General features: G+C 46.2%; 1 protein-coding gene across 2 annotated transcripts in view; it reads right to left on the minus strand.

Annotated features, from left to right (window-relative positions):
- Positions 1–4,428: 4,428 nt before the first annotated feature.
- ANXA10 (annexin A10) overlaps positions 4,429–20,004 on the minus strand; it is a 154,594-nt gene continuing 139,018 nt past the window's right edge. The window contains exon 12 of one of the 2 annotated variants that reach the window (XM_063946508.1): positions 4,429–4,693. In XM_063946508.1, coding sequence (XP_063802578.1) covers positions 4,625–4,693 — 69 coding nt within the window. In that variant the 3' untranslated portion in view covers positions 4,429–4,624. The remainder of the gene's footprint in view (positions 4,694–20,004) is intronic. The other variant, XR_010190278.1, reaches the window with a different exon arrangement.

Here is a 20,004-nt window from a genome sequence, read left to right on the forward strand (position 1 = left end):
ATATAATTCCACACATTAAAAAATGGAGAACAAAAATGTGGAGGGTAAAATAGGGAAAGATCAAGATCCACTTCCACCTAGTGCTGAAGCTGATGCTACTAGTCATGGCGAGACGATGAAATGCCATTAACGTTGTCTGCCAAGGCCGATGCCCAATGTCATAGTAGAGAGCATGTAAAATCCAAAAAATTAAAGTTCAGTAAAATGACCCAAAAATCTAAATTAAAAGCGTCTGAGGAGAAGCGGAAACTTGACAATGTGCCATTTACGACACGGAGTGGCAAGGAACGGCTGAGGCCCTGGCCTGCATTCATGGCTAGTGGTTCAGCTTCACATGAGGATGGAAGCACTCATCCTCCCGCTACAAAAGTGAAAAGAGTTAAGCTGGCAAAAGCACAGCAAAGAACTGTGCATTCTTCTAAATCACAAATCCCCAAGGAGAATCCAATTGTGTCGGTTGCGATGCCTGACCTTCCCAACACTGGACGGGAAAAGGTGGTTTCTTCCACCATTTGCACGCCCCCTGCAAGTGCTGGAAGGAGCACCCACAGTCCAGTTCCTGATAGTCAAATTGAAGATATCACTGTTGAAGTACACCAGGATGAGGATATGGGTGTTGCTGGCGCTGAGGAGGAAATTGACAAGGAGGATTCTGATGGTGAGGTGGTTTGTTTATGTCAGGCACGCGGGGAGACACATGTTGTCCATGGGATGAATATGGGCATTGACATGCCTGGTCAAAATACCCAAAAAAAAATCACCTCTTCGGTGTGGAATAATTTCAACAGAAATGCGGACAACTGGTGTCAAGCCATGTGTTGCCTTTGTCAAGCTGTAATAAGTAGGGGTAAGGACGTTAACCACCTAGGAACATCCTCCCTTATACGTCACCTGGAGCGCATTCATCAGAAGTCATTGACAAGTTCAAAAACTTTGGGTGACAGCGGAAGCAGTCCACTGACAACTAAATCCCTTCCTCTTGTACCTAAGCTCCTGCAAACCACACCACCAACTCCCTCAGTGTCAATTTCCTCCTTAGACAGGAAAGCCAATAGTCCTGTAGGCCATGTCACTGGCAAGTCTGACGAGTCCTCTCCTAACTGTAATTCCTCCGATGGATCCTTGAGTGTAACGCCTACTGCTGCTGTTGTTGCTGCTGGGAGTCGATCATCATCCCAGAGGGGAAGTCAGAAGATCACTTGTACTACTTCCAGTAAGCAATTGACTGTCCAACAGTCCTTTGCGAGGAAGATGAAATATCACTGCAGTCATCCTGCTGCAAAGCGGATAACTCAGGCCTTGGCAGCTGTTTTTTTGGTGTTAGACGTGTGTCCGGTATCCAGCGTTAGTTCACAGGGACTTAGAGAATTTCTTGAGGTAGTGTGTCCCTGATACCAAATACCATCTAGGTTCCACTTCTCTAGGCAGGCGATACCAAGAATGTACACAGACGTCAGAAAAAGACTCACCAGTGTCCTAAAAAATGCAGTTGTACCCAATGTCCACTTAACCACGGACATGTGGACAAGTGGAGCAGGGCAGACTCAGGACTATATGACTGTGACAGCCCACTGGGTAGATGTATTGCCTCCCGCAGCAACAACAGCAGCACCAGTAGCAGCATCTCGCAAATGCCAACTCATTCCTAGACAGGCTACGCTTTGTATCACCGCTTTCCATAAAAGGCACACAGCTGACAACCTCTTACGGAAACTGAGGAACATCATCACAGATTGGCTTACCCCAATTGGACTCTCCTGGGGATTTGTGACATCGGACAACGCCACCAATATTTTGCGTGCATTACATGTGGGCAAATTCCAGCACGTCCCATGTTTTGCACATACATTGAATTTGGTGGTGCAGAATTTTTTTAAAAACGACAGGGGCGTGCAAGAGATGCTGTTGGTGGCCCAAAGAATTGCGGGCCACTTTCGGCATTCAGCCACCGCATGCCGAAGACTGGAGCACCAGCAAACACTCCTGAACCTGCCCCGCCATCAGCTGAAGCAAGAGGTGGTAACGAGGTGGAATTCAACCCTCTATATGCTTCAGAGGATGGAGGAGCAGCAAAAGGCCATTCATGCCTATACATCTGCCTACGATATAGGCAAAGGAGGGGTAATGCACCTGACTCAAGCGCAGTGGAGAATGATTTCAATGTTGTGCAAGGTTCTGCAACCCTTTGAACTTGCCACACGTGAAGTCAGTTCAGACACTGCCAGCCTGAGTCAGGTCATTCCCCTCATCAGGCTTTTGCAGAAGCAGCTGGAGAGATTGAAGGAGGAGCTAAAACAGAGCGATTCTGCTATGCATGTCGGACTTGTGGATGGAGCCCTTTATTTGCTTAACCAGGATTCACGGGTGGTCAATCTGTTGAAATCAAAGCACTACATTTTGTCCACCGTGCCCGATCCTAGGTTTAAAGCCTACGTTGTATCTCTCTTTCCGGCAGACACAAGTCTGCACATGTTCAAAGACCTGCTGGTGAGACACTTGTCAAGTCAAGCAGAACGTGACCCGCCAACAGCTCCTCCTTCATTTTCTACCACCACTGGAGCTGCCAGGAAAAGGATCAGATTTCCAAAACCACCCGCTGGTGGTGATGCAGGGCAGTCAGGAGCAGAAACTGACATCTGGTCCGGACTGAAGGACCTGCCAACGATTACTGACATGTCATCTACTGTCACTGCATATGATTCTGTCACCATTGAAAGAATGGTGGAGGATTATATGAGTGACAGCATCCAAGTAGGCACGTCAGACAGTCCGTACGTATACTGGCAGGAAAAAGAGGCAATTTGGAGGCCCTTGCACAAACTGGCTTTATTTTACCTAAGTTGCCCCCCCCCCCCCTCCAGTGTGTACTCCGAAAGATTGTTTAGTGCAGCCGGTAACCTTGTCAGCGATCGATGTACGAGGTTACGCACAGAAAATGTGGAGAAGATGATGTTCATCAAAATGAATTATAATCAATTCCTCCGTGGAGACATTCACCAGCAATTGCCTCCAGAAAGTACACAGGGACCTGAGATGGTGGATTCTAGTGGGGACAAATTAATACTCTGTGAGGAGGGGGATGTACACAGTGAAAGGGGTGAGGAATCGGAGGATGATGATGAGGTCGACATCTTGCCTCTGTAGAGCCAGTTTGAGCAAGGAGAGATTGATTGCTTCATTTTTTGGTGGGGGCCCAAACCAACCAGTCATTTCAGCCACATTTGTGTGTCAGACCCTGTGGCTGAAATGATGGGTTTGTTAAAGTGTGCATGTCCTGTTTATACAACATAAGGGTGGGTGGGAGGGCCCAAGGACAATTCCATCTTGCACCTCTTTTTTTTTTTTTTATTTATGCATCATGTGATGTTTGGGGCCAATTTTTTTAAGTGCCTTCCTGTCTGACACTGCAGTGCCACTACTAGATGGGCCAGATGTTTGTGCCGCCATACTTGGGTCACTAAGCTTAGTCATCCAGCAACCTCGTGCAAATTTTAGGACTAAAAATAATATTGTGAGGTGTGAGGTGTTCAGAATAGACTGGAAATGAGTGGAAATTATGGTTATTGAGGTTAATAATACTATAGGATCAAAATTACCCCCAAATTCTATGATTTAAGCTGTTTTTGAGGGTTTTTTGAAAAAAAAAAAACACCCGAATCCAAAACACACCCGAATCCGACAAAAATTTTTAAGGGAGGTTTTGCCAAAACGCGTCCGAATCCAAAACACGGGCGCGGAACCGAATCCAAAACCAAAACAATTTCCGGTGCACATCTCTAATTACTATATATTGTTATTAAATTAGGGACATTACTATATATTTCTATTATACTGGAGGCATTACCATATATTGTTATTAAATTGGGAACATTACTATATATTTCTATTATACTGGAGGTATCACTATATATTTTTAGCCTTGCCTCCAGATTCCCCCCAAAAAAGGGGCTGTCGTATGGCCACGCCACTAGTGTCATGTAGCCACTTCCACTAGCAGCATGTGGCCACGCACCCTCACAACACATGACCATGACCATTTTTCGGCACTCAGTACCACTAAGAAAATATTTCTACTTGCACCACTGGTGCAGATAGATATGTTGCTAAAAAACTATTGTAAGTAAGTGCAGTTTATTTCAATAGACATACTCAAGAGCCTGTTTGCACCGAATTGAAACTGCTAACTAGTGTCTGACAAACATACAGTGACTGACAGTAGTCTGTTTGCACTGGATTGCTGTTGCAAGCTAGTGTCTGACAACAAAAACAGTGACAATCAGGGCTGGACTGGGACTAAAAATAGTCCCTGTCATTTAAAGCACCCAGTCCCACCTCACATCAGCATCTGGGACTAAATTTAGCACATCTACGATCAGATCTGAATCACCCCCAAAAATCTGAGGTAAAAATAATACATTTATTTGGCTTTTGAAACAGGCAAATCCATTGTGTAAATTATAATTGTTATTTTTTCCCCAGAAATTCCTCCTTATTAAAATTAACAATTGTGGTGATTATAATTTTCTGATTAAACTAATCCATTGGCAATCTGATCATTTCAGCAAAGCAATGTTATTCAATTTATCCAGTAACTTCTAAATGAAATGGCGTCCAGTTTTTTGTCTCAGTAGTCTTGTCCATCCCCAGCACAGATGGCAAGCAAAGCTTGTTCATAATGTCCCGACGCAAAATTCTGTGAGGAAAAGAAAAGTGATAGGATTTATTTTATGGTCATATAGCATAATATTCAGTGCTGTATATAGTAGCAATTCACAGACAAGGCAGACACATGAACATCACATCAACATTCTAATATCCTGTCACTTCTAAGAAATTGCTTCTTTTATGCTCATTTATAACATCAATTACTTATGAGACTGTGGAGCAGATTTATTAAGCTCGGTGAAGTGATAAAGTGGAAGGTGATAAAGGACCAGCCAGTCAGCTCCTAACTGTCATTTTTCAAACCGAGCCTGTGACATGGAAGTTAAAATCTGATTGGCTGGTCCTTTATCACCTTCCACTTTATCACTTCACCGAGCTTAATAAATCTGCCCCTATATCTGTGTAACATGTTGCACTTTAGTATGTTTAGAAGTTGCTGTACATCAAGCAAAGGGCCTAATTCATATTTGTACACAAATCCGATGGTTTACGTACAAATATGGGGTTCTTACAATCAGTAGTGGATCTTGCCACGGGCAAGCAGGACTTTTGCCCGGGGCGCCGCCTTCCGGAGGGCGCAGGGCGTCATCCGGAGGGCGCCGCACCAGGGCAAGATCCGCTGCTGCTGTGCCCCCCGCTGCCCCCCGCTGCCGCTGTGAAGGGAAACTAGATGCGTACGCGTCTAGTTTCCCTTCGTGGAGAGGTCCTTTACTGTGCTGTGCGCGATTACGTCATTGTGCAGCAAAGGTCCTCTCCACGAAGGGAACTAGACGCTACGCGTCTAGTTTCCCTTCGTGGAGAGGACCTTTGCTGTGCGGTGCGCGATGACGTCATCGCGCACCGCACATCATTTCAGTCTGTACAGGGGGTGTAAATGACCACGCCCCCTGTACGAATCTCCGCCTCTTATTGCCGCCCGGGGCGCACAGAGCCCCAGAACCGGCCCTGCTTACAATATCGATTGCAGCCCTCTGTCAATCACAACATGATTGACATGCTGCAGTGTGTTGGTGGCTGAGCAGGGGTTGCACCTGGTACTGATCTTCAAAACGGGGGTGCATTACCCCTGTCATGAAGGGGGGCATGTTGCCCTCGTTTTGAAGGCGTGATGGCTCCAGGGTCGACGCAGGACCCAGGTTTCCGTATCCTACAGCCAGCCTGAGTAACCTTCAGCTTATGCTGGCTGGCCTGTGCCTGAAACCATCGCAAATCACAACCACTGGTCACAATGGTCGCGATGGTGATCCGCAGCTGTGTCCTCAGACGCAGCAATTGGATCTAGCAAATGCCAACAGGAAGCGTCTACCTTCTACAGATGCATCCTGCTGCATTTAAATTTTAATGACACAGAATTGCACAGCTGCTTTCTGGCAGCTGTGCAATTGCTTCCAAATGATTTAGAACAGAAGTGCGCCTAGAAATGTGCATGTCATCCAAAGTTAAACTTGCACAACCCTTGAGATTATCGCTATACAAGTACAGGACGAGACTCCTTCTGCACCGGCTCAAAGCTCGTGCAAGTCCTCTAGCAAAGTGGAAATGCCTGTGCATCTTTCTATATACCAAAGAGCGCCCATAAAAATGATCCCTTTCCACGTCTTTATTACTGCTGCTCCTTAAATACCACTAAACTAGGAAGCTTGTGCTGAAATAGAGATGACGGCACTATGTATAAAGAGCCTAATTCCATTTTTGTACACCACCCAAGGTATTCGCAACAGAGTGATATTTAGCAGACTTCGTTTGTGCCGTGATCACACTGCGCATGTGCCAAGGTAATGAGCAAATGGTCGATTGTCATTTGTTCTCATCCATTACCAGATTTTCATTCCAGCCAGCCAGATTTAGCAGCCGATCTGCCAGATAATTGTATAGTGTATGCCCAGCTTTAGCAGTCGATGTTCCTTGTTAGGACAACATTGCTAGGTTACTGCATATGTGCACGCAGTTGCTGAGGACTATGCAATGGCTCCGGTGGGTGGCAGCATCACTTGCGATGTTTAGCAGTTGAGTAGCATGAACATTCGCAGCTGCATTAGCGTACAAACATGACTTAGGCCCAAAGCATTCTGCAAATATGCACTTTTTGCATGTGTATTGTGTCGTTGAATGCAGTACTGATGAGAAACTATTCTACTGCTGCATAAGGCATCTAAGGACAAAGGTAGCTCCCTGATAGCATCGCAGATCCGAGTGCAGCATCATATCACAAGGCTTATAGGCCTCGGCCGTTCGTGTTGGCCTCAGCTCAGAGCAGCACAGCTGGGGCCAGGAAGTCTGTTACAGAATGGGAGTGACTGACTGGCCCTATTGCTGCCCCCGGGGTGTCTGGTGCCCCCCTGCAAACAATAAATTTGCACCCTCCCATATTTTACAAAGGGACAGCGTGGGGCAAATAGGGGTGTAGTCTCACAAGGAAGGAGCGTGACCACACAATAGTACCCCCATTTCAAATTACGCCACACAATAGCACAATCTTATTCACATTACCCTGAGCATAGTAGTGCTGTTTATACACATAATGTCCCCAGTAGTGGCGCCGGTTATACACATAATAGCCCCTGTGGTAGCACCGGTTATACAAATAATAGCCCCTCTGGTAGTGCCGGTTATACACATAATAGCCCCTGTTGTAGCACCAGTTATATACATAATAGCCCCTGTAGTAGCGCTGGTTATATATAATGCCCTCAGAAGTGCCATTTATACAAATAATGACCCCCCTCCCACCAGTGGTGCAAGTAGAAAAAATGTCTTAGTGGTACTGTGTGCACGCGCCGAAAGCGCGCGTGCCAACAAAATGGGTGTGGCCAAATGCCACATGGGGCATGGCCAATGAAAATGGGGGCACGATACACATATGGGGGGCCAGATACACATATGACCCCAATAGTGCCAGATACACATATGCCCCCACCGTGCCAGATATGCTCCTACAGTACCTGATATGCCCCCACAGTGCCAGATACACAAATGCCCCACAGTGGCAGATACACAAATGCTCCACAGTGACAGATACGCAAATGCCCACAGCAGTGGCATATATGCCCCCACAGTGCTAGATACGCCCCCACTATGCCAGATACACATATGCCCCCACAGTGCCAGATATGCTCCACAGTGCCAGAGACACAGTGCCCCACAGTGCCAGATACACAGTACCATACAGTGCCAGATACACATTGCCCCACAGTGCCATATACACTGCTTTCCACACATACACACACACACATATTGTAGATACACATACACATAGATTAGATACACACACACACACACACACACACACACACACACACACACACACAGATGCACACACTTTCTCACTCATGCTCCTTCAATGGATTTGTAGCAGGCTGGCTGGGTTTGTAGCAGTTTCTGTCCTCTTCAACCTGGTCCCATGTAGCTCCGCCCCCTGGGCCCGTGTAGCTCCGCCTATTTTCGGCCAAAGCCCAGGACACCGACGGACACTGCAGGGGGGTAGGGGGAAGCTTCATGCTGCCGGCGCCGCTGCCTGTGAAACGATGTGACAGGCACAGCAGCCGGCAGCAGTAGCAGGGGGCCCTGGTGCAGCAGCGGGGATGCAGAGCAAGGAGAGCGCCTCTCTACCCTGGCGCCTACCTGCTTTGCATCCCTTTGCTGAGTGGGTAGCGCCGGGCTTGGCTGCCCCTGCTCAGCCCTCCAGAAATGCGCCTGCTTGGAAGCCAATCTTCTTTGTATCTTTTTCACCTAGAATAGGATAGATTTAAGTCTGCTCTGATAAAGATGACCAATAATAAAGCAGGTGAGTGCATAGGTGCAGTCACAACGTAAACGTACAACTCTGCATATGTGGGAATATACCCAGTGCTGTTTCTTGTGGCGGACAAGCCGTGCAACCACATGGGGCGCCCGCCGCGGCACTTTGCGGGTCCTTGTCTCACTCTCCTCCCTCTTCCCGAGTACTCCTGCTCAGGAGGTGGAGTTTCATGGAATGACGTGGTTGCGTTGTGACATCAGGAGTACTCGGGAAGAGGGAGGAGGGGGAGACAAGCTGGAAGGAGGAGGCGGCCGGCGCGAGGAAGGAGAGGTGGCCCGAAGAGCGGGAAGATCCTCTTCATATGTAAGTAGTCTCTCTCTCTCCCCCCTCCCTCTCCCTTCCTTCCCCCCACTTGACACTTGCCTGCCGTACTGTGTAAAATGGGGACACTTGCCTGCCGTACTGTGTAAAATGGGGACACTTGCCTGCCGTACTGTGTAAAATGGGGACACTTGCCTACATAATGTGTAAAATGGGGACACTTGCCTGCCGTACTGTATAAAATGGGGACTCTTGCCTGCCATACTGTGTAAAATGGGGACTCTTGCCTGCTGCACTGTGTAAAATGGGGAGTCTTGCCTGCGTAATGTGTAAAATAGGGACTCTTGCCTGCCGCACTGTGTAAAATGGGGACTCTTCCTGCAGTACTGTATAAAATGGGGACACTTGCCTGCCATACTGTATAAAATGGGGACACTTGCCTGCCGTACTGTATAAAATGGGGACTCTTGCCTGCCGCACTGTGTAAAATGGGGACTCTTGCCTGCGCAATGTGTAAAATGGGGACTCTTGCCTGCCGTACTGTGTAAAATGGGGACACGTGCCTGCTGTAATGTGTAAAATGGGGACTCTTGCCTGCCGTACTGTGTAAATTGGGTACTTTCGTTTTTTCTTTTTTTTTCCCTGTGATGGCCGTGATGATATCAGATGAGGCCATGCCCATTTTAATGAGACCACGCCCATTTTAATGAGGCAACGCCCCCTTACCGGGAGCGCGCGCGTCTTAGGCGCACGCATGCTTTTTCTTTTTATAGCTATGGGGGGGGGGGCGCATTTTTTTTTCTATGTCAATGGGGGGGGGGGGGGGCGCATTTTTAAATCTCGCACTGGGAGCCAAATTGGCTAGAAACAGCCATGAATATACCCATGTTTTACGTGCACTATGCTTTTGAGAAAAACATGCCAGGTTTACTTTCAACTCTGCCCTAGAAGTTGAAATATAATTTGAAGCAGCTTGTTGTAGTAGATGGTAATTCTGAAGCAATGTTTACAGCTGCATAGTCACACAGTTCTAGTTTGCCATTAAGGTCTGTGTTTTTCCTAATTAAGTTTAGAAGATATGCTATGCAAGATAATTGTATACCTTGTACCTTACATCATTAGAGGGAGATTTCTAGACATACAAACACATTGTTTACGTATATGATCAGATTGTGGAAATTAAGCCCCATACACACGGGGAGATTTGCCCCGGAGATGTGTGCTGAGCAATCTAGCACAGATTTCTCAGCACACATCTCTCAAGCTCAACACACAGCGCTATGTGTGCACTGTGTGCTGAGCGCATCACTGTCGCTGGAACCACTACACAGGGCGATGTTTGCTTAATTTCTAAGCAATCTAGTAAGATTGCTTAGAAACTACAGCATAGGCTGTACTGATAACTGTACTTGTGTAAAATAAATATGTAATCTTCCAGTATTCTAGGAGTTCAAAGTAATGTCTGTTGAATACAGCTCTCTGTCTAAAGGGGGTACTTACGGAGCGATTGTTGCTTAAAATCTAAGCAATCTGACTAGATTGCTTAGATTTTAAGTAGCGATCACTCCGTGTGTAGCCCTCACAGCAATAGCGATGCGCAGCCCCGCGCATCGCTATCGCTGGTGCTAGATTGGCCTGCATACAGGCCAATCTAGCAGGTCGCTCACTTCACCCGCTGGGTGAAATGAGCGGCCCCCCGTCTCCCCCCGCACGCTCAGCACACATCTCTCCCCAGATCTGCCGGTGAGTACTGGCCTTTAGTTTCAGAATGAGGAGAACTGGTACAAAGTTGAGATGTTCATTCTGTACATTCTTACTTTGTCTGCAGATTCCTAATACAAATATAAAGCATCCCTAATATCAGCCCAAAAAGTAACTTCACTTAAAAAAAGAAAAACCTCAAGGGGTACACACTAGAGATGAGCGCCTGAAATTTTTCGGGTTTTGTGTTTTGGTTTTGGGTTCGGTTCCGCGGCCGTGTTTTGGGTTCGAACGCGTTTTGGCAAAACCTCACCGAATTTTTTTTGTCGGATTCGGGTGTGTTTTGGATTCGGGTGTTTTTTTCAAAAAACACTAAAAAACAGCTTAAATCATAGAATTTGGGGGTCATTTTGATCCCAAAGTATTATTAACCTCAAAAACCATAATTTACACTCATTTTCAGTCTATTCTGAATACCTCACACCTCACAATATTATTTTTAGTCCTAAAATTTGCACCGAGGTCGCTGTGTGAGTAAGATAAGCGACCCTAGTGGCCGACACAAACACCGGGCCCATCTAGGAGTGGCACTGCAGTGTCACGCAGGATGTCCCTTTCAAAAAACCCTCCCCAAACAGCACATGACGCAAAGAAAAAAAGAGGCGCAATGAGGTAGCTGTGTGAGTAAGATTAGCGACCCTAGTGGCCGACACAAACACCGGGCCCATCTAGGAGTGGCACTGCAGTGTCACGCAGGATGGCCCTTCCAAAAAACCCTCCCCAAACAGCACATGACGCAAAGAAAAAAAGAGGCGCAATGAGGTAGCTGTGTGAGTAAGATTAGCGACCCTAGTGGCCGACACAAACACCGGGCCCATCTAGGAGTGGCACTGCAGTGTCACGCAGGATGGCCCTTCCAAAAAACCCTCCCCAAACAGCACATGACGCAAAGAAAAAAAGAGGCGCAATGAGGTAGCTGTGTGAGTAAGATTAGCGACCCTAGTGGCCGACACAAACACCGGGCCCATCTAGGAGTGGCACTGCAGTGTCACGCAGGATGGCCCTTCCAAAAAACCCTCCCCAAACAGCACATGACGCAAATAAAAAAAGAGGCGCAATGAGGTAGCTGTGTGAGTAAGATTAGCGACCCTAGTGGCCGACACAAACACCGGGCCCATCTAGGAGTGGCACTGCAGTGTCACGCAGGATGTCCCTTCCAAAAAACCCTCCCCAAACAGCACATGACGCAAAGAAAAAAAGAGGCGCAATGAGGTAGCTGACTGTGTGAGTAAGATTAGCGACCCTAGTGGCCGACACAAACACCGGGCCCATCTAGGAGTGGCACTGCAGTGTCACGCAGGATGTCCCTTCCAAAAAACCCTCCCCAATCAGCACATGATGCAAAGAAAAAGAAAAGAAAAAAGAGGTGCAAGATGGAATTGTCCTTGGGCCCTCCCACCCACCCTTATGTTGTATAAACAAAACAGGACATGCACACTTTAACCAACCCATCATTTCAGTGACAGGGTCTGCCACACGACTGTGACTGATATGACGGGTTGGTTTGGACCCCCCCCAAAAAAGAAGCAATTAATCTCTCCTTGCACAAACTGGCTCTACAGAGGCAAGATGTCCACCTCATCTTCACCCTCCGATATATCACCGTGTACATCCCCCTCCTCACAGATTATCAATTCGTCCCCACTGGAATCCACCATCTCAGCTCCCTGTGTACTTTGTGGAGGCAATTGCTGCTGGTCAATGTCTCCGCGGAGGAATTGATTATAATTCATTTTAATGAACATCATCTTCTCCACATTTTCTGGATGTAACCTCGTACGCCGATTGCTGACAAGGTGAGCGGCGGCACTAAACACTCTTTCGGAGTACACACTTGTGGGAGGGCAACTTAGGTAGAATAAAGCCAGTTTGTGCAAGGGCCTCCAAATTGCCTCTTTTTCCTGCCAGTATAAGTACGGACTGTGTGACGTGCCTACTTGGATGCGGTCACTCATATAATCCTCCACCATTCTATCAATGTTGAGAGAATCATATGCAGTGACAGTAGACGACATGTCCGTAATCGTTGTCAGGTCCTTCTGTCCGGACCAGATGTCAGCATCAGCAGTCGCTCCAGACTGCCCTGCATCACCGCCAGCGGGTGGGCTCGGAATTCTGAGCCTTTTCCTCGCACCCCCAGTTGCGGGAGAATGTGAAGGAGGAGATGTTGACAGGTCGCGTTCCGCTTGACTTGACAATTTTGTCACCAGCAGGTCTTTCAACCCCAGCAGACTTGTGTCTGCCGGAAAGAGAGATCCAAGGTAGGCTTTAAATCTAGGATCGAGCACGGTGGCCAAAATGTAGTGCTCTGATTTCAACAGATTGACCACCCGTGAATCCTTGTTAAGCGAATTAAGGGCTGCATCCACAAGTCCCACATGCCTAGCGGAATCGCTCCCTTTTAATGCCTTCAATGCCTCCAGCTTCTTCTGCAAAAGCCTGATGAGGGGAATGACCTGACTCAGGCTGGCAGTGTCTGAACTGACTTCACGTGTGGCAAGTTCAAAGGGCATCAGAACCTTGCACAACGTTGAAATCATTCTCCACTGCACTTGAGACAGGTGCATTCCACCTCCTATATCGTGCTCAATTGTATAGGCTTGAATGGCCTTTTGCTGCTCCTCCAACCTCTGAAGCATATAGAGGGTTGAATTCCACCTCGTTACCACTTCTTGCTTCAGATGATGGCAGGGCAGGTTCAGTAGTTTTTGGTGGTGCTCCAGTCTTCTGTACGTGGTGCCTGTACGCCGAAAGTGTCCCGCAATTCTTCTGGCCACCGACAGCATCTCTTGCACGCCCCTGTCGTTTTTTAAAAAATTCTGCACCACCAAATTCAAGGTATGTGCAAAACATGGGACGTGCTGGAAGTTGCCCATATTTAATGCACACACAATATTGCTGGCGTTGTCCGATGCCACAAATCCACAGGAGAGTCCAATTGGGGTAAGCCATTCCGCGATGATCTTCCTCAGTTGCCGTAAGAGGTTTTCAGCTGTGTGCATATTCTGGAAACCGGTGATACAAAGCGTAGCCTGCCTAGGAAAGAGTTGGCGTTTGCGAGATGCTGCTACTGGTGCCGCCGCTGCTGTTCTTGCGGCGGGAGTCCATACATCTACCCAGTGGGCTGTCACAGTCATATAGTCCTGACCCTGCCCTGCTCCACTTGTCCACATGTCCGTGGTTAAGTGGACATTGGGTACAGCTGCATTTTTTAGGACACTGGTGACTCTTTTTCTGAGGTCTGTGTACATTTTCGGTATCGCCTGCCTAGAGAAATGGAACCTAGATGGTATTTGGTACCGGGGACACAGTACCTCCAACAAGTCTCTAGTTGGCTCTGCAGTAATGATGGATACCGGAACCACGTTTCTCACCACCCAGGATGCCAAGGCCTCAGTTATCCGCTTTGCAGTAGGATGACTGCTGTGATATTTCATCTTCCTCGCAAAGGACTGTTGAACAGTCAATTGCTTACTGGAAGTAGTACAAGTGGGCTTACAACTTCCCCTCTGGGATGACCATCGACTCCCAGCGGCAACAACAGCAGCGCCAGCAGCAGTAGGCGTTACACGCAAGGATGCATCGGAGGAATCCCAGGCAGGAGAGGACTCGTCAGAATTGCCAGTGACATGGCCTGCAGGACTATTGGCATTCCTGGGGAAGGAGGAAATTGACACTGAGGGAGTTGGTGGGGTGGTTTGCGTGAGCTTGGTTACAAGAGGAAGGGATTTACTGGTCAGTGGACTGCTTCCGCTGTCACCCAAAGTTTTTGAACTTGTCACTGACTTATTATGAATGCGCTGCAGGTGACGTATAAGGGAGGATGTTCCGAGGTGGTTAACGTCCTTACCCCTACTTATTACAGCTTGACAAAGGGAACACACGGCTTGACACCTGTTGTCCGCATTTCTGGTGAAATACCTCCACACCGAAGAGCTGATTTTTTTGGTATTTTCACCTGGCATGTCAACGGCCATATTCCTCCCACGGACAACAGGTGTCTCCCCGGGTGCCTGACTTAAACAAACCACCTCACCATCAGAATCCTCCTGGTCAATTTCCTCCCCAGCGCCAGCAACACCCATATCCTCCTCATCCTGGTGTACTTCAACACTGACATCTTCAATCTGACTATCAGGAACTGGACTGCGGGTGCTCCTTCCAGCACTTGCAGGGGGCGTGCAAATGGTGGAAGGCGCATGCTCTTCACGTCCAGTGTTGGGAAGGTCAGGCATCGCAACCGACACAATTGGACTCTCCTTGTGGATTTGGGATTTCGAAGAATGCACAGTTCTTTGCTGTGCTGCTTTTGCCAGCTTGAGTCTTTTCATTTTTCTAGCGAGAGGCTGAGTGCTTCCATCCTCATGTGAAGCTGAACCACTAGCCATGAACATAGGCCAGGGCCTCAGCCGTTCCTTGCCACTCCGTGTGGTAAATGGCATATTGGCAAGTTTACGCTTCTCCTCCGACAATTTTATTTTAGGTTTTGGAGTCCTTTTTTTTCTGATATTTGGTGTTTTGGATTTGACATGCTCTGTACTATGACATTGGGCATCGGCCTTGGCAGACGACGTTGCTGGCATTTCATCGTCTCGGCCATGACTAGTGGCAGCAGCTTCAGCACGAGGTGGAAGTGGATCTTGATCTTTCCCTAATTTTGGAACCTCAACATTTTTGTTCTCCATATTTTAATAGGCACAACTAAAAGGCACCTCAGGTAAACAATGGAGATGGATACTAGTATACAATTATGGACTGCCTGCCGACTGCAGACACAGAGGTAGCCACAGCCGTGAACTACCGTACTGTACTGTGTCTGCAGCTAATATAGACTGGTTGATAAAGAGAAGATGTCTATGTAACTATGTATGTATAAAGAAGACTGAAAAAAATCCACGGTTAGGTGGTATACAATTATGGACGGACTGCCTGCCGAGTGCAGACACAGAGGTAGCCACAGCCGTGAACTACCGTACTGTACTGTGTCTGCAGCTAATATAGACTGGTTGATAAAGAGAAGATGTCTATGTAACTATGTATGTATAAAGAAGAATGAAAAAAAAACCACGGTTAGGTGGTATACAATTATGGACGGACTGCCTGCCGAGTGCAGACACAGAGGTAGCCACAGCCGTGAACTACCGTACTGTACTGTGTCTGCAGCTAATATAGACTGGTTGATAAAGAGAAGATGTCTATGTAACTATGTATGTATAAAGAAGAATGAAAAAAATCCACGGTTAGGTGGTATTACAATTATGGACGGACTGCCTGCCGAGTGCAGAGACACAGAGGTAGCCACAGCCGTGAACTACCGTACTGTGTCTGCTGCGACTGGATGATAAATTATATAAAAAATATATATATATCACTACTGCAGCCGGACAGGTATATATTATATATTATATAATGACGGACCTGCTGGACACTGTCTGTCAGCAGAATGAGTTTTATTTTTATAGAATAAAAAAAAAAAAAACACACAAGTGAAGTCACACGACGAGTGTTTAACTTTTTCAGGCAATCACAATATAAGTATACTACTAACTATACTGGTGGTCAGTGTGGTCAGGTCACTGGTCAGTCACACTGGCAGTGGCACTCCTGCAGCAAAAGTGTGCACTGTTTAATTTTAATATAATATGTACTCCTGGCTCCTGCTATAACCTATAACTGGCACTGCAGTAGTGCTCCCCAGTCTCCCCCACAATTATAAGCTGTGTGAGCTGAGCAGTCAGACAGATATATAATATATATAGATGATGCAGCACACTGGCCTGAGCCTGAGCAGTGCACACAGATATGGTATGTGACTGACTGAGTCACTGTGTGTATCGCTTTTTTCAGGCAGAGAACGGATATATTAAATAAACTGCACTGTGTGTCTGGTGGTCACTCACTATATAATATATTATGTACTCCTGGCTCCTGCTATAACCTATAACTGGCACTGCAGTAGTGCTCCCCAGTCTCCCCCACAATTATAAGCTGTGTGAGCTGAGCAGTCAGACAGATATATATAATATTATATATAGATAATAGATGATGCAGCACACTGGCCTGAGCCTGAGCAGTGCACACAGATATGGTATGTGACTGACTGAGTCACTGTGTGTATCGCTTTTTTCAGGCAGAGAACGGATATATTAAATAAACTGCACTGTGTGTCTGGTGGTCACTCACTATATAATATATTATGTACTCCTGGCTCCTGCTATAACCTATAACTGGCACTGCAGTAGTGCTCCCCAGTCTCCCCCACAATTATAAGCTGTGTGAGCTGAGCAGTCAGACAGATATATATAATATTATATATAGATAATAGATGATGCAGCACACTGGCCTGAGCCTGAGCAGTGCACACAGATATGGTATGTGACTGACTGAGTCACTGTGTGTATCGCTTTTTTCAGGCAGAGAACGGATATATTAAATAAACTGCACTGTGTGTCTGGTGGTCACTCACTATATAATATATTATGTACTCCTGGCTCCTGCTATAACCTATAACTGGCACTGCAGTAGTGCTCCCCAGTCTCCCCCACAATTATAAGCTGTGTGAGCTGAGCAGTCAGACAGATATATATAATATTATATATAGATAATAGATGATGCAGCACACTGGCCTGAGCAGTGCACACAGATATGGTATGTGACTGACTGAGTCACTGTGTGTATCGCTTTTTTCAGGCAGAGAACGGATATATTAAATAAACTGCACTGTGTGTCTGGTGGTCACTCACTATATAATATATTATGTACTCCTGGCTCCTGCTATAACCTATAACTGGCACTGCAGTAGTGCTCCCCAGTCTCCCCCACAATTATAAGCTGTGTGAGCTGAGCAGTCAGACAGATATATATAATATTATATATAGATAATAGATGATGCAGCACACTGGCCTGAGCCTGAGCAGTGCACACAGATATGGTATGTGACTGAGTCACTGTGTGCTGTGTATCGCTTTTTTCAGGCAGAGAACGGATTATAAAGTAAACTGCACTGTCCTCACTAGTAAACTCTCTCCACTCAGTCTCTACACTTCTACAGTAACAGTACTCCTCCTAGTCAGCTCCAGTAAATCTCTCTCAGTCTCTTATAATCTAAATGGAGAGGACGCCAGCCACGTCCTCTCCCTATCAATCTCAATGCACGTGTGAAAATGGCGGCGACGCGCGGCTCCTTATATAGAATCCGAGTCTCGCGATAGAATCCGAGCCTCGCGAGAATCCGACAGCGTCATGATGACGTTCGGGCGCGCTCGGGTTAACCGAGCAAGGCGGGAAGATCTGAGTCGCTCGGACCCGTGAAAAAAAACATGAAGTTCTGGCGGGTTCGGATTCAGAGAAACCGAACCCGCTCATCTCTAGTACACACAGAGCGATATTTACTTAACCACTTAACTGGTATGGTCAGATTTCATGCAACTGCGCCGTCCCAACCTCTCCCCCCGTTTTTGACGAGGAGATCCGTTCTGCAGATGTGCATAATATAATGTTTAAATATTTTATAAAATACTTTTTCAACTTTATTTAATAAAATAAAAAAAAATAAAAAAACAATGTAGTAGCTTTTGAAGGGAAAAATCATCAGTTAAGTGGTAAAAAAAATCCAGGACATCAACATGTCTAATTCTTGTTAATGGCATATTTTCAGATGAAACCATCTATAAAAGTATGAGCGACCTGATCACTATATTTATGTATTGCAAAGAAACTTAACTGAATTTAGGGCCTAATTCAGACCTGATCGCAAAAGCAAAATCTTTCTCTAATGGCCAAAACCATGTCCACTGCAGGTGGGGCAGATATAACATGTGCAGAGAGAGTTAGATTTGGGTGGGTTATATTGTTTGTGTACAGGGTAAATACTGGCTGCTTTATTTTTACACTGCAATTTAGATTTCAGTGTTTAAACATATCCCACCCAATCTAACTCTCTCTGCACGTTACATCTACCCCACCTGCAGTGCAACATAGCTTTGCCTATTAGAGAAAAAGTTTTGCTGTTGCGATCAGGTCTGAATCAGGCCCTTAATCTAACAACAGTAAATAAATAAAGGAATCCCATAATTCCATACCATGTTTACAAACAATAATTAGATACTTTTCTGGAAGAGATCTTGGACTCCATCTTTCTCATCGTTATATTAGTTTATAGCAAGATTATTATAAACAGTTTCTTATATCGCACAGTATATTCCGTTGCGCTTTACAATTAGAACAACAGTAATAGAACAAAACTGGGTAAAAACAAACAGACACAGAGGTAGGAAGGCCCTGCTCGCAAGCTTACAATCAATAGAGAAATAGGTATTGATACACAATATTGCATAATGATCCACCAGATTGCTAGGTTCTTAATGTGTTGTATGATATGGTCACCCAGAAATTTTGGCAAAGGGTCAGGAGAGTGTGAGAGTAAAGAAAGACAAAATATGTGAGGTTATGTGTACTGTACAGAGAGGATGTAATTAGATAGGGAAGCATTAAAGGTTTATACTGGTGGGTCTGGAATTTGGTAGGCTTGTCTGAAGAGGTGAGTCTTCAGGGAACATTTTGAAGGTTTGATTTTAATACATTGCACCCACACGGTATCAACAATGATTTTGAATTAAAATGTTTTTTATAGTGTTAATGGTTGTGCATTTTTTTACATGTGGCCCTTTTCATAATTGCAAAAGTATTTTTAATGCATTTGTTTTAATGTATCCACTTTTATTATTGTGAAGATATTTGTATTTTATTGTTTTTATGGGGCCTTAAAGTATGTATTATATTCCCTTCTTTATGAGGCCAGAAGTGACATTACGTGATGAGTGACACAAGGACCATTTTTATATCTGTGGGGAGCCGCGAGGTCCGCACTGGTCCGGGGACAGTAGGACAGGGACGAGCGTCTGCTGCAGCTGTTTGTTTATGGACAGAGGGGCTGACTGATGGGAGTGAGCACCAGGGTTTGTCACACACTTATGGATAGAGGGTCTGGACGATCGTAACAGTGACGAAAACGGAAGTGACATTACGTAGTTCAGACCAATGAAGGGGGATTGAGGTAATCGTTTCCATGGATATAGTATACAAACGACCAGAAAGTGACTTGGACACCGGAGTTATTTTCATTATGAGTTGCAGCTTTGCAGAGGATTTTGTGATTGGATACAGGGGTTTTTTAAACCAGCACACTGAGAGAGGATTGTTACATTGCCTTGACAAAGACCCACTGCTTAGGGTTGAAACACGTTGGCTGCCTGATTGAAAGGACCCTGCTACTCCTCACTGAATTTGGAGACTGCTCAATGCTTTCCAGAGGAGGATTCCAGACTGCATATCCCGGGGGATCTCTGGTGATTGTAAATACGTGGTTGAGAACTGTTTTACCACCAGCTCTCAGCCTTTCTGGTAATTTACCAGCCTTTTCCATATCTTGAGGAGTTAGAAAAGGGCATCTCACTGTATTGCAATTAGTGATGAGCGGGTTCGGTTCCTCGGAAACCGAACCCCCCCCGAACTTCACC

This window comes from Pseudophryne corroboree, chromosome 1 (assembly GCF_028390025.1).
Source record: "Pseudophryne corroboree isolate aPseCor3 chromosome 1, aPseCor3.hap2, whole genome shotgun sequence".
In the NCBI taxonomy this organism is placed as follows: domain Eukaryota; kingdom Metazoa; phylum Chordata; class Amphibia; order Anura; family Myobatrachidae; genus Pseudophryne; species Pseudophryne corroboree.